The sequence below is a fragment of the Podarcis melisellensis genome (genome assembly GCF_964234715.1).
Source record: "Podarcis melisellensis genome assembly, chromosome: 2".
NCBI classification, from domain to species: Eukaryota; Metazoa; Chordata; class Lepidosauria; order Squamata; family Lacertidae; genus Podarcis; species Podarcis melisellensis.
Genome location: NC_138529.1, coordinates 50,044,514 through 50,061,169, shown reverse-complemented (window position 1 = coordinate 50,061,169; position 16,656 = coordinate 50,044,514). Strand labels below are relative to the sequence as shown.

The window sequence follows — 16,656 nt, the reverse complement described above, 5'->3', positions numbered from 1 at the left end:
ACTTGTGCTTTATATAGCATTGGAGCTTAAAACGTCAGTGATATCAGATGGAACTGAGCAAATATCTGTCAACAGCCTGGATCAGTGGCTTCTGGAAGTATGTGCTGTTGAGCAAGGGACCCTCCATGTATAGTCTACAATCGTCCTTTCCACACTGGGTGAAAGATTCCTGCATTTCAGGGAGTTGGACTAGATGATCCTCGTCATCCCTTCCAACTCTACAATTCTATGATTAACAGTCCTTGCAGGAATCCAAATGCAGTGTCACTGCCTCTCAGCCTAACCTACCTCACAGGTTTGTTGTGGGGGTTAACTAATGAGTTGGGGGGCGGGAACTGTGTGTGCTACCTTGACCTCATTGGAGAAAAAGGTGTGATATAGATGAATGGATGAGTGAATGCACGCGCCACAAATCGAATCCTTCCGTCAAGGGTTCTAGTGCTATCCTTCACCTGTTTTATCTTCTCCCTCTGTTCTGAGGCGCTTCCACTGGAGCTGATATGGAGGCTCTTCTTATACATGGCCATGCGGGTCTTCCCTTCGCTCCTCTGAATTTTGGGGAGACGGCCTTTCTCTTGCTGCTGCCGAATTTTCAGCTGCTCCATCATTCGCTGGTTATACCGTTGCATTTGCTCACGCTCCTGGAATAGCAATGGCAGCCCAGGGTTGGGGTGCGGGGTGAGGAGAGGTTAGTCAATACAATATATGTTGCAAGTTTACAGTCAGAGCGAATGGTGACATTGGATATTTGCCCAGGGTAATATTCAACAGACCACAAAGGGGACAGACAAAGATAGTACAGGTTTAGCTTAAGGAAAACAAAACCACTTCTATGAAGATTCACCATGGCTTACTCCAGGGGCCCCGTCAGAGAAAAGCTGATGGAAATGCAACAGACACTATGGCAAGAATATTTTGATATTTGTCCTATTGAAGCACACTCACTCACTCACTCACTCACTCACACAAACAAACCAACTGCATGAGAGAGCGGCTGTGCTGGCCTGGGTTGATGAGAGTTGTAGTCCAAAACATTTGAGGGCACCAGAATGGTGAAGGCTGGCCTAAAGTAAGTGGTGGACTCTTCTTCATTGGAGGTTTGTAAACAGAGGTTGGATCGTCATCTGTCGGGGATTTTTCAGCTGTGATTCCTGCATTGCTGGGAGTTGGTCTAGATCAGTGTTTCCCAACCTTGGGTCTTCAGCTGTTTTTGGACTACAATTCCCATCATCCCTAGCTAGCCAGATCAGTGGTCAGGGATTATGGGAATTGTACTCAGAAAACAGCTGGAGACCCAAACACTGATCTAGATGATCCTTTGGTTTCCATTCAACTCTACAATTCTATGGGTCTATGAATCTATAAGCACAAAACTGTACTCCTATAACTGACCATATTTATTCCGTCTCTGGACTTTATATGTTTGACTGCATTGATTATGGTTAAATATATGCAGTACTCACACCCAATGCAAGCAAGCAACAGGGAGGCCATCTTCTGTAAATCTGCTGAGGTCAATTCTTTTACAGCAACTCCACACCTTGCTCATCCGTAGGAAGCATTAGAGTCATTAAAGAAAATAAATCAGACTGAAACTCCGCTACCTTCTCGTGTTTCCGGACCAGTTCATGCCTCTGGAGGAAATACTGGTCTTTCAGCTGTTGCTTCATAAGCTGGTGTTTCTCCTGTAGGTGGTGCTCTTCCAGATCCCAGATGGTAGCTTCCCGATCTGAGAAAAAGGTATAAAATGGCATATGGTCATTACACACTTTACCACGGGGGGGGGGGGGGGAATAGGCAAAGAAGTTATCAATCACATGCGATTCCAGAAGATAAAGGGACTTCCCAATGGTGTCTGGTACCCACAGGGAGCAGTAGGGCAGAAGGCAGCAAGACCCACAGCAAATGGAGCGAGAGCCAAAGACAGGCAGAGCAGGCCAAGCAATTCTAGTTGTATCCCCATCCTCCTCCCTGCAAAATTCTACAACGGCAACACTGAGACTGAGGAGGAAGATGACTGGCAATGCCACTTCCTGGACTGGTTGCCAGCAAGAAGGCAAGAAGGTGGAGGCTGGCTGAGGGTCAAATAAGGTGGGCAGAGCTATTCCCCACTCGCCTTAATGGACCATCCTCCACTGGAGAATCCAGTCATTTCCCCGCTCCCCTTTCCAAGCACAACCACCACCTCAGCCTCACCAAATACTCAAGGCAAATCTGTAGGGAAAGCTGACCAAGGAAGGGAGAGGATAGTATGCAAGAAAGCGAAAAAGAAGCACAGACTAGCAGGGCGGTCTAACTTTTCATACCAAGTGGGCCACAGGAGTACTATGGAACCCAAAGGTCACATGGGGGGAGGTCAACATTTGGTGTCCCCGCCTTCTCAAAGCTGGGAAAGTGCTAGCCAGGTTTTGGGAAGGAGGTGGGAAGACTCCAAGACCCTGCCAGAGCCCTCACGTCTCCTTCCAAAAGCCCAGCGCTTCGCTTACCTAGCTTTGGGAAGGCAATGTGAAGGCAGCACAAGGGTGGCCCGAGAGCTGCCCAAAAAGGCATCAAGGGCAGCATGAGGCCCTTGGATCGCATGTTGGACCACCCTGGACTCAATGAAGTCTGACTCCAGGCTCAATCACTGTCCCTTAACGCCATTTATACTCCTGCAACTCCTGGTGCTGCCAGGTCTATACTTGAGGGGTGGGATGATAAGAAAGGCAGGAATTTCTTTGGGCAGAGGTGCAGAAGGCATGAAAGAAGGATGCAGAAGGGGCAGAAAGGCGGCTAGAGAATCCTTGCAGTTAAGAAAAAAGTGCTATACCCCCTTTTCCCCCTTCCAAGGCTGTATTGTGGCTATAAGCTATTGGGAAAAACTGCAGCTTGAGACTGCTTGGCTACTCTTTCCAAATTACATTGCTCGTTAATATTACTACTACTGAATGCTTTGACAGGACGTGGCATGCTTTTTGCTACTGTCTTTGGTGTTATCTCACCTGCTCACTTATAGTTATGTCAATAACTCTCTTGAAGGAAACTCACCCCACCTGGTGTCTTGAGGGTGTTTTGAATCCCATCCCCATCAGCCCCAGCATGCCTGACTAATGGGAGCTGTAGTCCATCAACATCTGGAGGGCACCAAGTTAGAGAAATCTCCTCCCCACTTCTTTTTTTTTTGGGGGGGAGGACACCCTCTCACCTCTCATAAGCTGTTGTTTTTTGTTGAGGCACTCTCGCTCCTTGTCACAGATCTCCTTCCGATTTTGGGTGGTGATATTCTTCATGGCCTGTTCCAGATCCTCAGCCTGTTTGGCTTCAAACTCTTGCTCCTGGAAGAAAGGAGATAGGAGCAAAAGAGATGCCTAAAACTTTTCTTATGAGTGAGAGAAGGGTGGGTGGTATGATTCTGCTTCCTCACCCTGCCTTACTCATCCTGATAACTGGGAGGCAGGGAATCAAATGTGTCCATATGGCTCTTGGCCACACCACGGACTTAATATCTCTAGAGCTTACCATGACTTGCTTTCTCTGTGCAAACTCCTCCATCTTTGTTTTCATGGTCCCCTTGCGCTGTTGTCGGGGAAGCTTCTCAATGTCACTCTTGAGCTTGAAATGAAAGACACCAACAAAAGTTCTTACTGGTCCAAGTCTGAGCAAAAGTGATTTATCACGTTGGCTGTGTCACCTGATGGTTTGGCTTTCAGTTCTCCAGTTTTATGCTGACATTATGCTATCGCTTTGATTTGCTTTCATTTCACCCTCACCTATTTTTTCTGTTAGCGTTTCTTACGTCTCTTGTTTCTGGGTGGGGGTGGTTCTTACGTTTACATTCTTCCCTGGCAGCATAGTTACAGACAAGTGAATTTAGAAAAAGGGTAGGGAACCCTCAGGGCCTAGGGACAGAATGTGACCCTTTGGCCTCTACCTGGCCCTCAGGAATCTCTAGGTCACGCTCCCTGCCCTGGCTGCACCCCTACCCACCTCCTCAAGTGCTTTTGCCTGGATGGAATGTGCCCCTGAGCTGTGACAATGGAGGATGGGCAGGTGTCTGTCTGTGTGCATTTGCATAGCTTCTGTTTTGCTATTCGCTGTTCACTCTCCTCCCTTTCTTCAGCACCCCTAAATCTTGGCGCTGTGCCCTCAAGCTTCTCTTCCCTTGCACAGCTTGTCTGTGACATGAGAGCACCTCAGCCAATGACAGCAAGAGGACTGAGGGGGCTTTCAGATAGGCCAGTGCCAACAACTAAATCTAAGATTTCCCTGTGCAAGATTTTGGCCCAACGTTGACTCTCACCTCCTTCTTCCTTTGCTTCAGCTGCTCCTGAAATTTAACAAGATCTCGTTCCTGCTCAGCACGGATACGCTTGGACTCTTCACGGCGGCGCAGCGTGTGCTCCTGCTCCATCTTTTCAATTTGCTGCTTCTGCTGACGTTCCAGATTTTCCAGTTCGGTGTCATAGAATTTCTTCTTTGTCTATACGAGACCAAAGAGAACATTCAGACTTCCTTATACTTAGTTGAGAGATTTGACTACATTAGTATTTTTCATCATTTAGTTAATAAAGCAAAGTGCAAAGGCACAACTTAAAATGAATCCACCTTAAGACTTTTTTGAACATATCCAAATCTTGTTGCATCTCTGAGCATTAGCAGTTCTAAATACTGAAGGCACATAGCCTGGGGACAGTGCATCCTTGGTAGTCTCTCTTCCCATACAAGCACCTCACACATGAACAGTGTTTCAGGCAGGGGGCTTTCCCAGACCTACCTGGAGATGTTGGAGATTGAACCTTGGACATTCTGCATGCAAAGCAAATCCTCTACCACTTTGCTAAGGTCCTTTCCCCGCCCCCATATATGGAATAAGACTGGTGAGAGACTATGACAGGGCCCTTTCAGTAGTGGCCTCTGTCCTATGGAACTCATAAGCCTAGGGAAGCTTGCCTCACTATTCTGAAACCAGAATAAAAAACCAGAGTTTCTAAACCACTGGTCTACATCTTGTGGGTCTGGTCCCACTAGTGGTTTGTGACCTGATCCAATGAGGGTTGCAAAAGGAGCACTGCCACCATGAAAATATATTAAGAAAAGATTAAGAAATGAGTCCCCAAATGCATCTTTGGGTGAAACAGTAGGTCTGAAAAAGGCTGAAGATACCTGTTCTAAACAATAAGAAAAGGATTAAAAATATGTTTTATGAGATGACATTGCGATTTTTAAAAAATTAAGCTCATACACTGAAGGTTTTGTGAACATTATTTGTAAAAAGGCTGATTTGTGAGAAATGTGAGTTGCTTTAATTGCTTCCATTGTTGATATTGTTTCTTTGCATGCCATATTATATATATATATATCTGTGTAAGCTACCTCACAGAAACGGAAGAGAATAGTAAACAAGCTGCAGTAGCCTTCTAGTTCCCTCACATATATACGGCAGGGAGCAGACTAGGAGCCGGATGTGTGTGTGACAATATTCTCTCCTGCCACACACCTGGATCTCCTGAGCAGCACTGCCTTCTGACACATTTAGCAGCAGAGATGCCTGGAGGGCATGAGCTGGAGCAAGCAGATGAGATGGCTGCATCTGCTTACAGGCTGTGGCTGAAGCAGAACAGGAAAGAATGCTCGCCCGCCTTTTCCTCAAGGAAGGAGAAATATCTGCCAGCAACAGGACTGAAACCAGCGCGCAGGATTTTGGCAGAGTTTTACAAGAATATTTGGGCTAAACCAACTCAGGGAGAGGCAGGCTGAAGGAACACCCAATAATGGAACAGTCTGCATGTGCAAACTCTACACTACTCCCTCTGGTTCAGATAATACTTCCCCGCCCCACTTTCCATACCACAGTGCCTGTGTAGCTATTGCACTTCCCCCAAAACCATTCACACCTTCAGAAAGCCTTCTTCCCAAGGGAGATCTTAACTTACATAAGGGTGAGAAATGGAAACATTTCCCAAACATACTGAGGCTTAAGCACAGCAGAGTCCTAACGAAAATGCATTGTGTGGGTCACACAATTAACTGCTGCAGACAGAGCTACTGACTACTGAATTCCATTTTAAAGGAAGGCTGGGAAGGAACCAAGTCACACCACTTGTCACTCTAACTCAGTACTGGCTACATTGACTAGCAGGGTCTCTCTGGGATTTGACAGGGGCCACTGCCTGACGTTCCCTTAAACGGAGCACAGTACATGACATTGCTAGAGACACCTTGTGTGGGGGATTTTGTCAGGGGCCCAGCTCAGCCCTGTAAAAAGTTTACCTGTGGTCTCCTAAGATGAGTCTCAGTCAATCTACTCGCACAGATCCTTGAAGGCCTAATAACCTTTTGCAACCCCCATTGTACACCCTTTGCCATTTTTTTAACTGTATGCCATGGGGGCTGGGAAGAGAAAGGAAGGAGGAGCTGGCTTTAGCAATACTTAAAATATGGAACAAGCACACATGCTGCAGAAAACTGGGGACTCCAGCCCCCAAATATGTGTCCTCGCTTTTAAGCAGAAATGAAAATGTGGAATGTCTGCATGAGAGAGTTCGGAAATTGTTAGGCATATGAGGATACATATATGGGGGGTGCCACAATAGCTGTGAATGTGCTACGTTGCAGTTTCAGCAAGTGCCTCGTTATTTTTGATTCCACAAGGTTTCCGGAAAATTTGAAGGCATACAGGAACAAGCTGAAACTGTTCCTCAATTAAAAATATGACAATCTTGCATTGTCTCCTTATCCTGTCAGGTTTAACACACAGGAAGAAACACACACTTTGAAGCATCCAAGATATGCTAAGCTATTCTTTGTAGGAATGCTATAACATGGCTTCAGAGATGTTACTTTTCTTCTTGGCCAGATTTAAAATCAACACCGACAGAAAGAGAAAGAACATCACAAGTTCTGCTGAAAGACTCCAGAATATGTAAAAGTATACATGTATTTATTGGGGGGGGGGGGAGAAATAGCCTGAAGAAAATGTCACCTTTTTTTTTAAAAAAAGGGGGGCGGCGGAATATATTTGAAACTGAGAAAGATTCACATAGGGTTTTAAGGCCTATTGTTTTCTTTCCACAACATTTCTTTTTGACCCCTCAAACGCTGGGCCATTGCAGCAGACGTCTCCAGCATCCGAGGTGACCACTTTTCTTGTTGAACTGCTGCAAAGAAAAGGCCTTCTGCCACAAGAGTAGCACCAGAACACAGCCAACGCCAGACTGGATGGAAATGTCCATTTACAATGGCCCTTCCCCTCGCCACATAGCCCCAGCATATGGAGGGAAAAGCTATTGATTCCATCAACATGCCTCCAGTTTCATTCCTAGTGGCTAGCGTCCTGCCTAGTCTGGCTAACAGGTTATACAATATATGCCTTGTGAGCGGTGTGTTTCTCCTCTCCCCACTGCCTCCCACCAGCATGCGGCCCGATATCTTTGAGTAAGAGGGAGGGAAGAGGAATTTGGCTTCTCTTTGCCACGTACGTGCATTTCCTGCTCAAAGCGCTTCAGCATTTGCTCCAACTGCAGGTGATGCTTGCTGGTCAGCTGGGTCTGGTTCCGGTGCTCCTCTTTCTGAAGCAGACGCAGCTCCCGCAACTCCTGGCGCCTATAGGATTAAAGTGGAGAAGAAGTTCAGGAATGGCGGACCAGCTCTCCCTGTAATGCCAGGGCAAGCGGTCTCTGGAAGCTAAAAAAAGGGAGGGGGAGACAAGGAGCACAATACATACTAAAATAACCACAGGGGTGACTGACTGAGTGTTCCTAGTGTCAGAAACGTTGCTTCAAGGAGTTGCTGCCTCCTTGTGTCACAGCTACACTTCTCACCACTTGTCCCTTTCAGGCAGGATATTGAGAAGGGGCTGCTTCCCTGTACGCCGGCCTTGAATTATTCACCTTCCTTGTACAGACACTTTGAATAAATAGACGTACAATATGACCCCACAATGAACTATGAGGAAGCATACCTCACTGACTGAAGCCCAACGGCCTCAGACAAATGCTACAAGCTATAGTTGTGGGTCTCCCCTGATCATTTTTAAGTCGAGGATTAGAAAGTTGGTGTCACCTGTCAGATTTTGTTTAGGGTGTAGACCTATCAACAAGGTAAGGCTTTCGAAAAGTATGCTTTTGCAGCTCTGTGAAGAGAAGTACCTGAATTTGCTGTTAGACACTTATCAGAAACTGCTGTACGTCTACAGTGAAGTCCCTATTGATCCCCTAGTTCAGGAAAGGGGAAGGGAAGAGAAGAAGAGAGAGAGGGAGGGAGGGATGAAAAAAGAAAGAAAGAAAGAAAGAAAGAAAGAAAGAAAGAGAAAGAAAGAAAGAAAGAGAAAGAAAGAAAGAAAGAAAGAGAAAGAAAGAAAGAAAGAAAGAAAGAAAGAAAGAAAGAAAGAAAGAAAGAAAGTCCTAAACTCATAGGTCAGTATTTATATTGATTTTATGCCAAAAAACAACTAAGTTGTGGGCTCTGGACCACAGACCAGAGCAGTTTAAAGGTTGTTCACTGTCTGGCACCAGGCTATATGGCAGTGCTGCTGCCAGGTTTTTGTTCCACACCATCCTTGATGAGCACCTTGAGGAAACCTATGAATTTGAAGACAGTCACTTCACTAAGCAGGAGAAGCACCAGAAGTGGCATTTAAAAGCAATAGAACAAAAACAGGTCTGGCTTCACAAACACTTCTAACAAGCTGCTATATACACCATATAGCAACAACCTTAATTTGCGCAGTCAGACTTCCGGGATAGCGCGATCCGGTAATGGCGGATTCCCTCCGAGCTCCGGAGGGAATCGGCTCCGTTGAGGACGGGTCTTGCCGTGCCGGCGACACGGGGACCCTTAAAAACCGCAGGCGCTGAAGCCTGCGGACTTGGTGACTCGGTGGGCACCTTAAACGCCCTCCCCGACCCGCGAAGAGCCTTTTTAAAGGCTGCGGAGTGGACTGGGGTGCGGCGCGGTGCTGAGAGTCCATCGCTACCTCGGCGGAGCGAAGCCGTGAGCCATGGCCGGAGAGCGCTGTCTTCCTTCCTGAAATTCGGACTGAAATAAAGAACCCGTGAGTAAAATGGAAATTCGATACTAAATTTTTACCTTTGATTGGAGTACGACCGGGGGATGTGCTAAAAGGAAGTCCACACTCCCCCCCCCACAAAAAGATTTAAGCAAGGAGAGGAGCACTGAGGTGGAAAGACTTTTGTGCTTAGAAAGACAACTCGCACGAATTGGATTAAAAAGATATTGCGCTGGAGAGGAGAGAGGAACTTTAGAAGTTTTTGTGTAATTCCCCCCCCCCCCCCATTCTGGACCCGGGAGGGTCCTGCGTGTGAGCCTGAGGAAAAGGAGAGAAAAAAGTTTGACAGCTGTCAAAAGAGCTGTCAAACGGGCGACTAAAGGCTGGAATTGAGATACTTAGAAAATCTTTTTTGGATTAAAGGGGACATATTGTATCTGAACTGATTGGAAACAAAGTATTTGTGAACAACAAAGTAACGAATTGTTGGAAAAGGACTATTGGACTGGCAATCCCCCTGGAGGGAACAAAAGATACTGCAATGGCTGCAGAAGGAAAATTACTGGCAGAGATAGAAAGGATGTTCTTTCTCGTGGGAATTCTACAAGAACAGACTGCAGACATGAGCAAACAACTTGTGACCTTGAATCTGAAATTGTGTAACTCTGCTGAAGACATAAAGTTGGAAAATAACCCGGCAGCCGGAACAGAAGAGACAGTTTTGGAAATAGGGGGAAAGGACGAAGAAGAAGGAGAGGACGTTCAGATGGAAAGTACCAACCAAAAGCCTGCAGCTTCAGAAAATAAAGGACTTGATGAACAGGACCAGTGTACCGTAAATTTGCAAAAGGAGAGAAGGACAAAGGAAGAAGCCCCTGGAACATCTGAAATACCGGAATATAAAAGAATAAATAAAAATGATTGGGACTTCTTCCTCAAGTTTGAGTATGGGAGACTGGCAGACCTTTGGCAGCAATTGCTATGGACTGACTCGGTGGAAGGAAAGAACAAGTATGACTGGGACCCCTTCTTTAAGTTTGAGCATGGGAGATTGGCAGATCCTTGGCAGCAACTGCTATTGACTTTGGCGGAAGGAAAGAAGAGGGAGCTTGGGACACAACCCCTTCGAGAATTGAAGGCCAACAAGCAACAAAATAGACGGAGAGAGACTAACTGGGGCTTGAGAGCCTCGGATGTGAGAAATCCAGGCTGAAACTGATTTTTCAGAATAGTAATGTGGAAAGGGACAGAAACCGGGCCAGGGAGGGAGGGGGAGAGTAGAATAGTAAGAATTTTTGATTTATGATTTTTTAATTTGGATATGTTTTGTTTAATATAAAAAGGGAGGATTCGTGTGAGAGAAGATAGGTCGACCTTAGAGAAAGGAATTAATGTGCAAAAACTGGATAAGTAAATTTGAGTCTAACAAGAGATGTTAAATATTAAGAACAGAGGATAACAATATAATAGAGAGAAGAGGAAATAACTTGCTGAATTAATTATTGAATTTGGAATGTGGGAAGGAGAGATGTGGGGAAGTCAAGGAAAGAGGGTAATGAAAATTACATATGTATTGTTTTGTGTTTGGTGTTTGTGTGTGTGTGTTTGTCTATAAAAATTTGAAAACTCAATAAAAATTTATAAAAAATAAAAATAAAAACAAACAAAAAAAAAAACAAGAGAATTTGTGCAGTCAGATAGGCTCTGGAAATGGCCATAACTGCCTGTTACTCATAAGGAGATCATGCTTTTACAGATCTGCAGCATTCATGTCAGTGGCGTAGCGTGGGTTGTCAGCACCCGGGGCAAGGCAAGTAATTTGCGCCCCCTAACCCGTGGAATTTAGTAGGGGCAGAGAGGTGCGAGTGCGAGCGCACCCCCCCAGATGTTGTGCCCGGTGCGGCCGGCCCCCCCTGCACCCCCCATGCTACGCCACTGATTCATGCTATATTTTTAACTGCTCAAAATATATTGCATGATGAGTCCCCTGGTTCCCTACCACTTCATACAACTCTATGGAGAAAGTGATAAGCATAGAGAAAACTATATTCTGAGAAAGCCTGGTGTGCCCATATCTCCACCCCACCCGAAAATCCCCTGATTTCCAGCTTGCCTGAGGAATCTCATCTCTTCATCTTTCTTCTCATCCTCACTGATGATTTTTGAGGTAGTGACACTCACTTCTACTCCATCCACAACAAATCTCCTGGTCCGTTTCAGTGTCATCTTCTGCATTTTTGCATCCTATGTAATCAATCGAATGTTTATTATGGTGAACCAACCATTAAAGAAAATTACACACACACACACACACACATATCACAGCCTAACAACAACAAAGGTGACTAAAGTTGGGAACTAACAATCACAGGGGGACTAGGATATATTACAGCATTCAGATTTATCACCACCTGCCCAATAATGTCTTTATCAGACTCTTCAAGGAAGATAACTCAGGAGAGACTTTAAGAATCAGCTATCTCATGTAGGAGTAAATTTTGTGTCCTCACCCCTTGATAGAATCAGTTCGTTGGAGAATGAGTTAGAGAGACATCTTGCTCAAAGGTTTGCTGAGTGAAGCCTGGTTTCCATGCTACACAAATCCCACTTGGTGAGCCCAAATTCTTACCTTGAGAGAGAGGGACCCACTGCCTCTGTTCAGGGACAGGTCGGTAGACAAGGAGATACTGAGGTCCATGCTCTCTGAGGCAGAGGTGCTACCTGAATCAGAGTCCTGCTTGGAGCTGCCATCCTCAAATTGAGAGGAAGAACTCAAACTCCCATTGGGGAGCTTCTCTTCAACTGGCGTCTCAAGGAGGCTGCTCTCTGGCCGGCTTCCCACGTTGGAATCATCTTTGCTTACTGGTTCAGTGTCCTTATTTTGGTAGACAAGACTGCTGTTCTCGGCTGGCTTAACGTTCTTGTTGAGTTGCAGCAACTGGGGGCTGGCGTCTGGCTTTTCTTTGGCACTGGCTTCATCTGTGTAATCCTCAATTCCAGACAAGTTTGTACTGCTGTTGTTTTTGCCTGGCTTTTTGTCGCTAGCCACTTCCTTTGAAACCTTGTTGCCCTTCCCATTTATGGCTTCAGTGACTTGCTGTAGAGGCAACATGGGTCCATTGGCCACAAGTGACAAGCCGTTTTCTGGAGACTTCTCTTTTTGCAAACTTAGCTGGCTCTGGCTTGGCACAGAAGAGTCCCTCTTATTAGCATCAAGGGGCTGAGTAAAGAAAAGGGAAAGAGAAAGGTCATACATTTTGACTTTGTTCTCCTTAAAAAACTTAACTGAGGAGTCAAATACCGAACATATGCATTGAGAAATGTACTGGTTTTTTTTTTAAAAAAGACCAAAATGTCCTCTGCCTCTGAATATTTGTAGTGTAAGGAGACCATTGAAACCTTGAACTAGCAGATCTTTTGTCTTCTACTTTTTGTTTCATTTCAAATAATTGATTTAAAAAGATATATTATATACTATCCTTCACCAGAGCAGCTTACATAATTAAAAAGCTAGAAGATAAAAACACATGAATAAAACTGGCAGAAAAAACAAGTACCATCAACAAGCTCTAAAAATTTGTCATGGGTGTCATCTCTGGGAGCTCTTTAAGCAACACTTGAAGACTCTACTCTCCCCTTTACATCTTGGGGAAGGAGTGGAAGGAGGAGTGAAGAAGACCTGTCTACAATTCCTGACACTGAGTCCTCAGCCTCCACAGATGAGGACCCCCTCATGGACAGCAGTTGTGTTGTTCTTCCCACATCTATGGGTAGTTCCAGAGTTGGGAGGGAGAAGGAAACACACAGCCACTTGTCCTCAACACCCTCACCTCCCTTGAGGAGCCAGGCTTTCATTTCCTAATTGCAGCTTCAGTCAGAGAGGAAGCACTCCTTAACTTCTTTCCCAGGACTGGCCCCGGGTGCTTGAGTTTAAGGGAACAATGGGTTGGGGTACAGGTGTAGGACACAGAGCAGTGACAATTAGAGCTTCCATGAGAAGAGTTTTCGGTTTGTTCTCATGAATGTTGAGAAAGCACCTCTCTTGGCGATTTCAACTACCCCCTTCAAACTTTGTCTATTTTCTGTCCAAGTCCTAGACAATCGAAGGAAGTCTGCAAAAACTCCAAAGTCTAGTTTGCCAGGCTCCAGGGAACAGTGTTGTGCCTGAAGCAGTTTCATCATTTTCTCCACAGAAATGTTCCATGTAGGATAAGAAACATGCCCCCCGCATCCCTTGCCCTGGGTCAGAACAGACCTCTTTTTGCTTGGAACCCTGGCATCAGCCATCAACAATATATTTAATCTTGCCAGTTGTTTCTGAACTGCTTCCATGAATGAATGAACGAACGAATGAATGAATGAACGAACAAACGAACACACACGCGCACATAAATACAACTTCTCCTATAGCCTCCTATTTGCACAAGCCAAGCCCAATACCAGCCAGCAGGATCAAGGGCATAGAACACATTTTTAGTCCCAAATGGCACAGGGACATTTTCCTTGGGGCAAAGGAGGCAGCAGACAACATCTTCCCATGTGGCCGTTTTAGCCATATAGTGAGTGTACACATGAAGAGACACATTCAGCATTAACTTAGCAGACTTCTCTCACGAGAGGAAAGCGAAGGGGCTGGCTTTCTGCCCATCACATTGTTTCCAGGGCTTGTTGGCTGCTGTGTGAAGAGGAATCGCTCCCCAACCAAGGAGGCATTTTTCCTGTCCACCTGCATGATAAACATTAAAGTGGCTCCCCGCCCCCACCCCGAGCAAAACACAGTCAATGCAAGGGTCAAAGGTGGCCCTCAGTTTACTTTTCTGTATCTAGCTAGCTTTCGTTGTGAAAGCTTTTTGAAAAATATAAGCATTTTGTGTATTCCCGCAGGTGTTGGGGTTTGCCTTCCTTCTGAAAAAGAAGTGTTTCCTTCATGCAGCAGGATAGATAGAAAGAATGAAAGACAACAGAAAGAACGAAACTTACAGATGCACATTCTGGTGAGTCATCCTCTTCTCCTTCCTCTCTATTGTCTTCAATTTCCTCCATCACTTCAGCCTTTGCCTCAGCCACAAGCTCACGTAGGGCTCTGTTAGTAGTGACCTTGCTGACAAAAGGATGCTGAAAACCAAGAACGTGTGACCGTATTGGAATGAATAATCCTGCAACCCAAGTCATGATGACTCAAAGTGGACTTCAGGGGCCACTTTCAGCTGCTCCCCCCACCCCTGCCCAAATTCATTCATGCAAGTAGACTCATAAGAAATGTAATCTCTCATACAAGTGCTATGGGCAGTCTGCACCCTCTCTAGCTTTGAAATGGACATGCTAAATCACAGGCAGTATTCTTGGGAGCAAAACAGTCTCTCCAGGAGGCAATGCAGGGACCAGAAGGGCATTTTGTAATGCCATTCGACCCCTGCATGTGTTGTGAGGGCTCAGCTAAGTTTGTGGCACAGTTGTGCTTAGATAGTTGGAGAAAACAACTACCCAAGTAGAAAAAAAATGCAAAAATGTGGAATACTTGTCTCTCACAACTGCAGGGAACAATTCTCTCTTTTTCCCTTGCAGGTGAAACTATGGGGGAAGAGTTTCAAAACACCTTGATTAAAACTGAGCAGGATTGCAGTGAGGCAGACAAAAATGTATCCTCATGGGTCACATTCAATCCATGGGGCAGCAATTGGCTGTAAGTCCTGGAAGACCTGCTCCCTCCCAGCCTTGCAGGTCTTTTCCCACATGACCAGGGAGGGCGAGGCCCTGACTGACTCCAGCTACAAAAGCTGAGGCTGGTGAACAGAATCTTGGCCTGGGGTATCTGTATAGGGTGGGGTTTTTTGCAGGGGGCTGTTGCTGTTAAAAAATTTTTGTATCTTTATTTTGTATCTTACGATCTATGTGGAAATTGTTCAGTTTGGTTGTGCACTTTTGTTGTTTTGTTTGTTGTTTATGACTACTTCTGTTATGTTTGTAGCTATGCAATTTTTAAAAAATATGTTGTAAACTGCCTTGAGCGTGGTGTTAACTTTGGAAAGGCAGCATACAAATAAACTGATTGATTTGACGGAAAGCTGTACCATGACACTTTGAACAGACATAGCATCTCCCAAAGAACCCTGGGAACTGCAGTTGGTTAAGAGTCCTGAAAGTTAAGAGATCCCTGTTCCCATCTCAGAGCTGCAATTCAGAGAGTAGTTAAACATCAATCCATCTTCCCAGGGAACTCTGTGAGGTGAGTAGTGCTCTCCTAACAACTCTCAGCACCCTTAACAAACTTCACTTCCCAGGATCCTTTGGGAAAGCATGACTGCTTAAAGTGGCGTGATATTGCTCTAAATGGACTGTGCAGATGGGGCCTTCGATATTAATGTTCTTGAACATGGAAGTTGTTACAGCTTGATAGCCATAAGCCCCCAGATCCCATTACAATGCTTACACAAGAACAGTGTTCCCGTGAGCAACTCAAAGGAGTGTGAGACCTGGTCCGTAAGAGCCCCATGTGCTCTGTACCAAGATGGTTTGCATAAGTACAAACATACCTGGCGACAGTGCAAAAACCCTCTATACAAACTAAGCAGAATAGTCTCAAAGTCTGTTGGCACATTTACCCTCGTTCACAGAGGAAAAGGCACATCACAGGCCTACAATGCATAGGTTATTGAGGCTGCATAGTCCTTAACATTAACCTGGGAGGAAGCACCACTGAACTCCATGAGGCTCATTTCAGAGGAGACATCCATAGGACTGCACTGTTAATGTATGACACATGTGCTCCATGAGCAGCCCCAATTCCCACTCATGCTTTCTGTTCTTCCTCCTGGAGAGGAATAATCTCCAGATTTGGACCTCCATGTGCAGCGGACAAGTCACCTGTGCCACTACATGCATAGTGCAAAGATGTGTGTGCACATCTACTTCCTAGCACCACAGAGAAGAGGGTCATCCAACCAAGTAAGCATGCGAACTGGCCCCAAACCTCATTAAGAAATCGTCCCCTGATTGACAATACAGTACTGCCAAATTCCTCTCTGTTTCATAGAGTCAATACACTCAGAACTCTTCCAACAATTGATTAATTGATTAGACAACTTTTCCTTTTTAACCAAAGGCTCATAGTAAAGCGTAACCATTTGGACAGAAACTGAAAAAATACACACAAATGCTATGCATGGTTCTAAAGTAGCCAAGGAGAATTTTCCAAAATAAAGAAGTATCTAGGAATGGTGGCTGCTGTATGAGTGTTGCTAGAAAATTACAGCCACCTTTTTTTACACTGGAGTCAAGTAAGAGGAGACAGGTGGGTAGGTGGAAGCAACTGGAAGGCCCAGTAAAAGTAAGGGGAGGCTGGGAAGTCAGCACTGGCAGTCAAATTTGCTTTGCTATACCTCCTAACAGTGGTATAGTTTGTGTCCAGTTAGGAGCCACAATTACAGCAGACAGGCTCAACTTTTCTATGCATCAGCACAACAAAAACAAGTTTGCGCTACGTGGGCTACCAACCTGCAAGCAGTTGCTCATGTATGTATCTATTTTATGCATTTATTGACTGGGGATCCTGCACTTACCTCCAGCAATTGTGCTGCAGTCGGACGTGTCTCGGGGTTCTTATCAAGTGCAGTCTTCAGGAAGTCATTAAATTCTGGAGACCTTTATGCACAAAGAAACAAACAGAGTTG

At 45.3% G+C, this 16,656-nt stretch overlaps 1 protein-coding gene across 2 annotated transcripts in view; it reads right to left on the bottom strand.

Annotated features, from left to right (window-relative positions):
• The window catches only part of STK10 (serine/threonine kinase 10), a 65,925-nt gene that overhangs the window by 5,327 nt on the left and 43,942 nt on the right, over positions 1-16,656 (bottom strand). For both annotated transcript variants that reach the window (XM_081900032.1, XM_081900033.1), the window contains 10 exons: positions 16,546-16,627; positions 13,967-14,101; positions 11,616-12,206; positions 11,100-11,230; positions 7,458-7,581; positions 4,280-4,459; positions 3,499-3,591; positions 3,185-3,314; positions 1,605-1,729; positions 453-641 (listed from right to left, as the gene is read on the bottom strand). In XM_081900032.1, the coding sequence (XP_081756158.1) occupies positions 453-641; positions 1,605-1,729; positions 3,185-3,314; positions 3,499-3,591; positions 4,280-4,459; positions 7,458-7,581; positions 11,100-11,230; positions 11,616-12,206; positions 13,967-14,101; positions 16,546-16,627 (1,780 nt within the window). The remainder of the gene's footprint in view (positions 1-452; positions 642-1,604; positions 1,730-3,184; positions 3,315-3,498; positions 3,592-4,279; positions 4,460-7,457; positions 7,582-11,099; positions 11,231-11,615; positions 12,207-13,966; positions 14,102-16,545; positions 16,628-16,656) is intronic.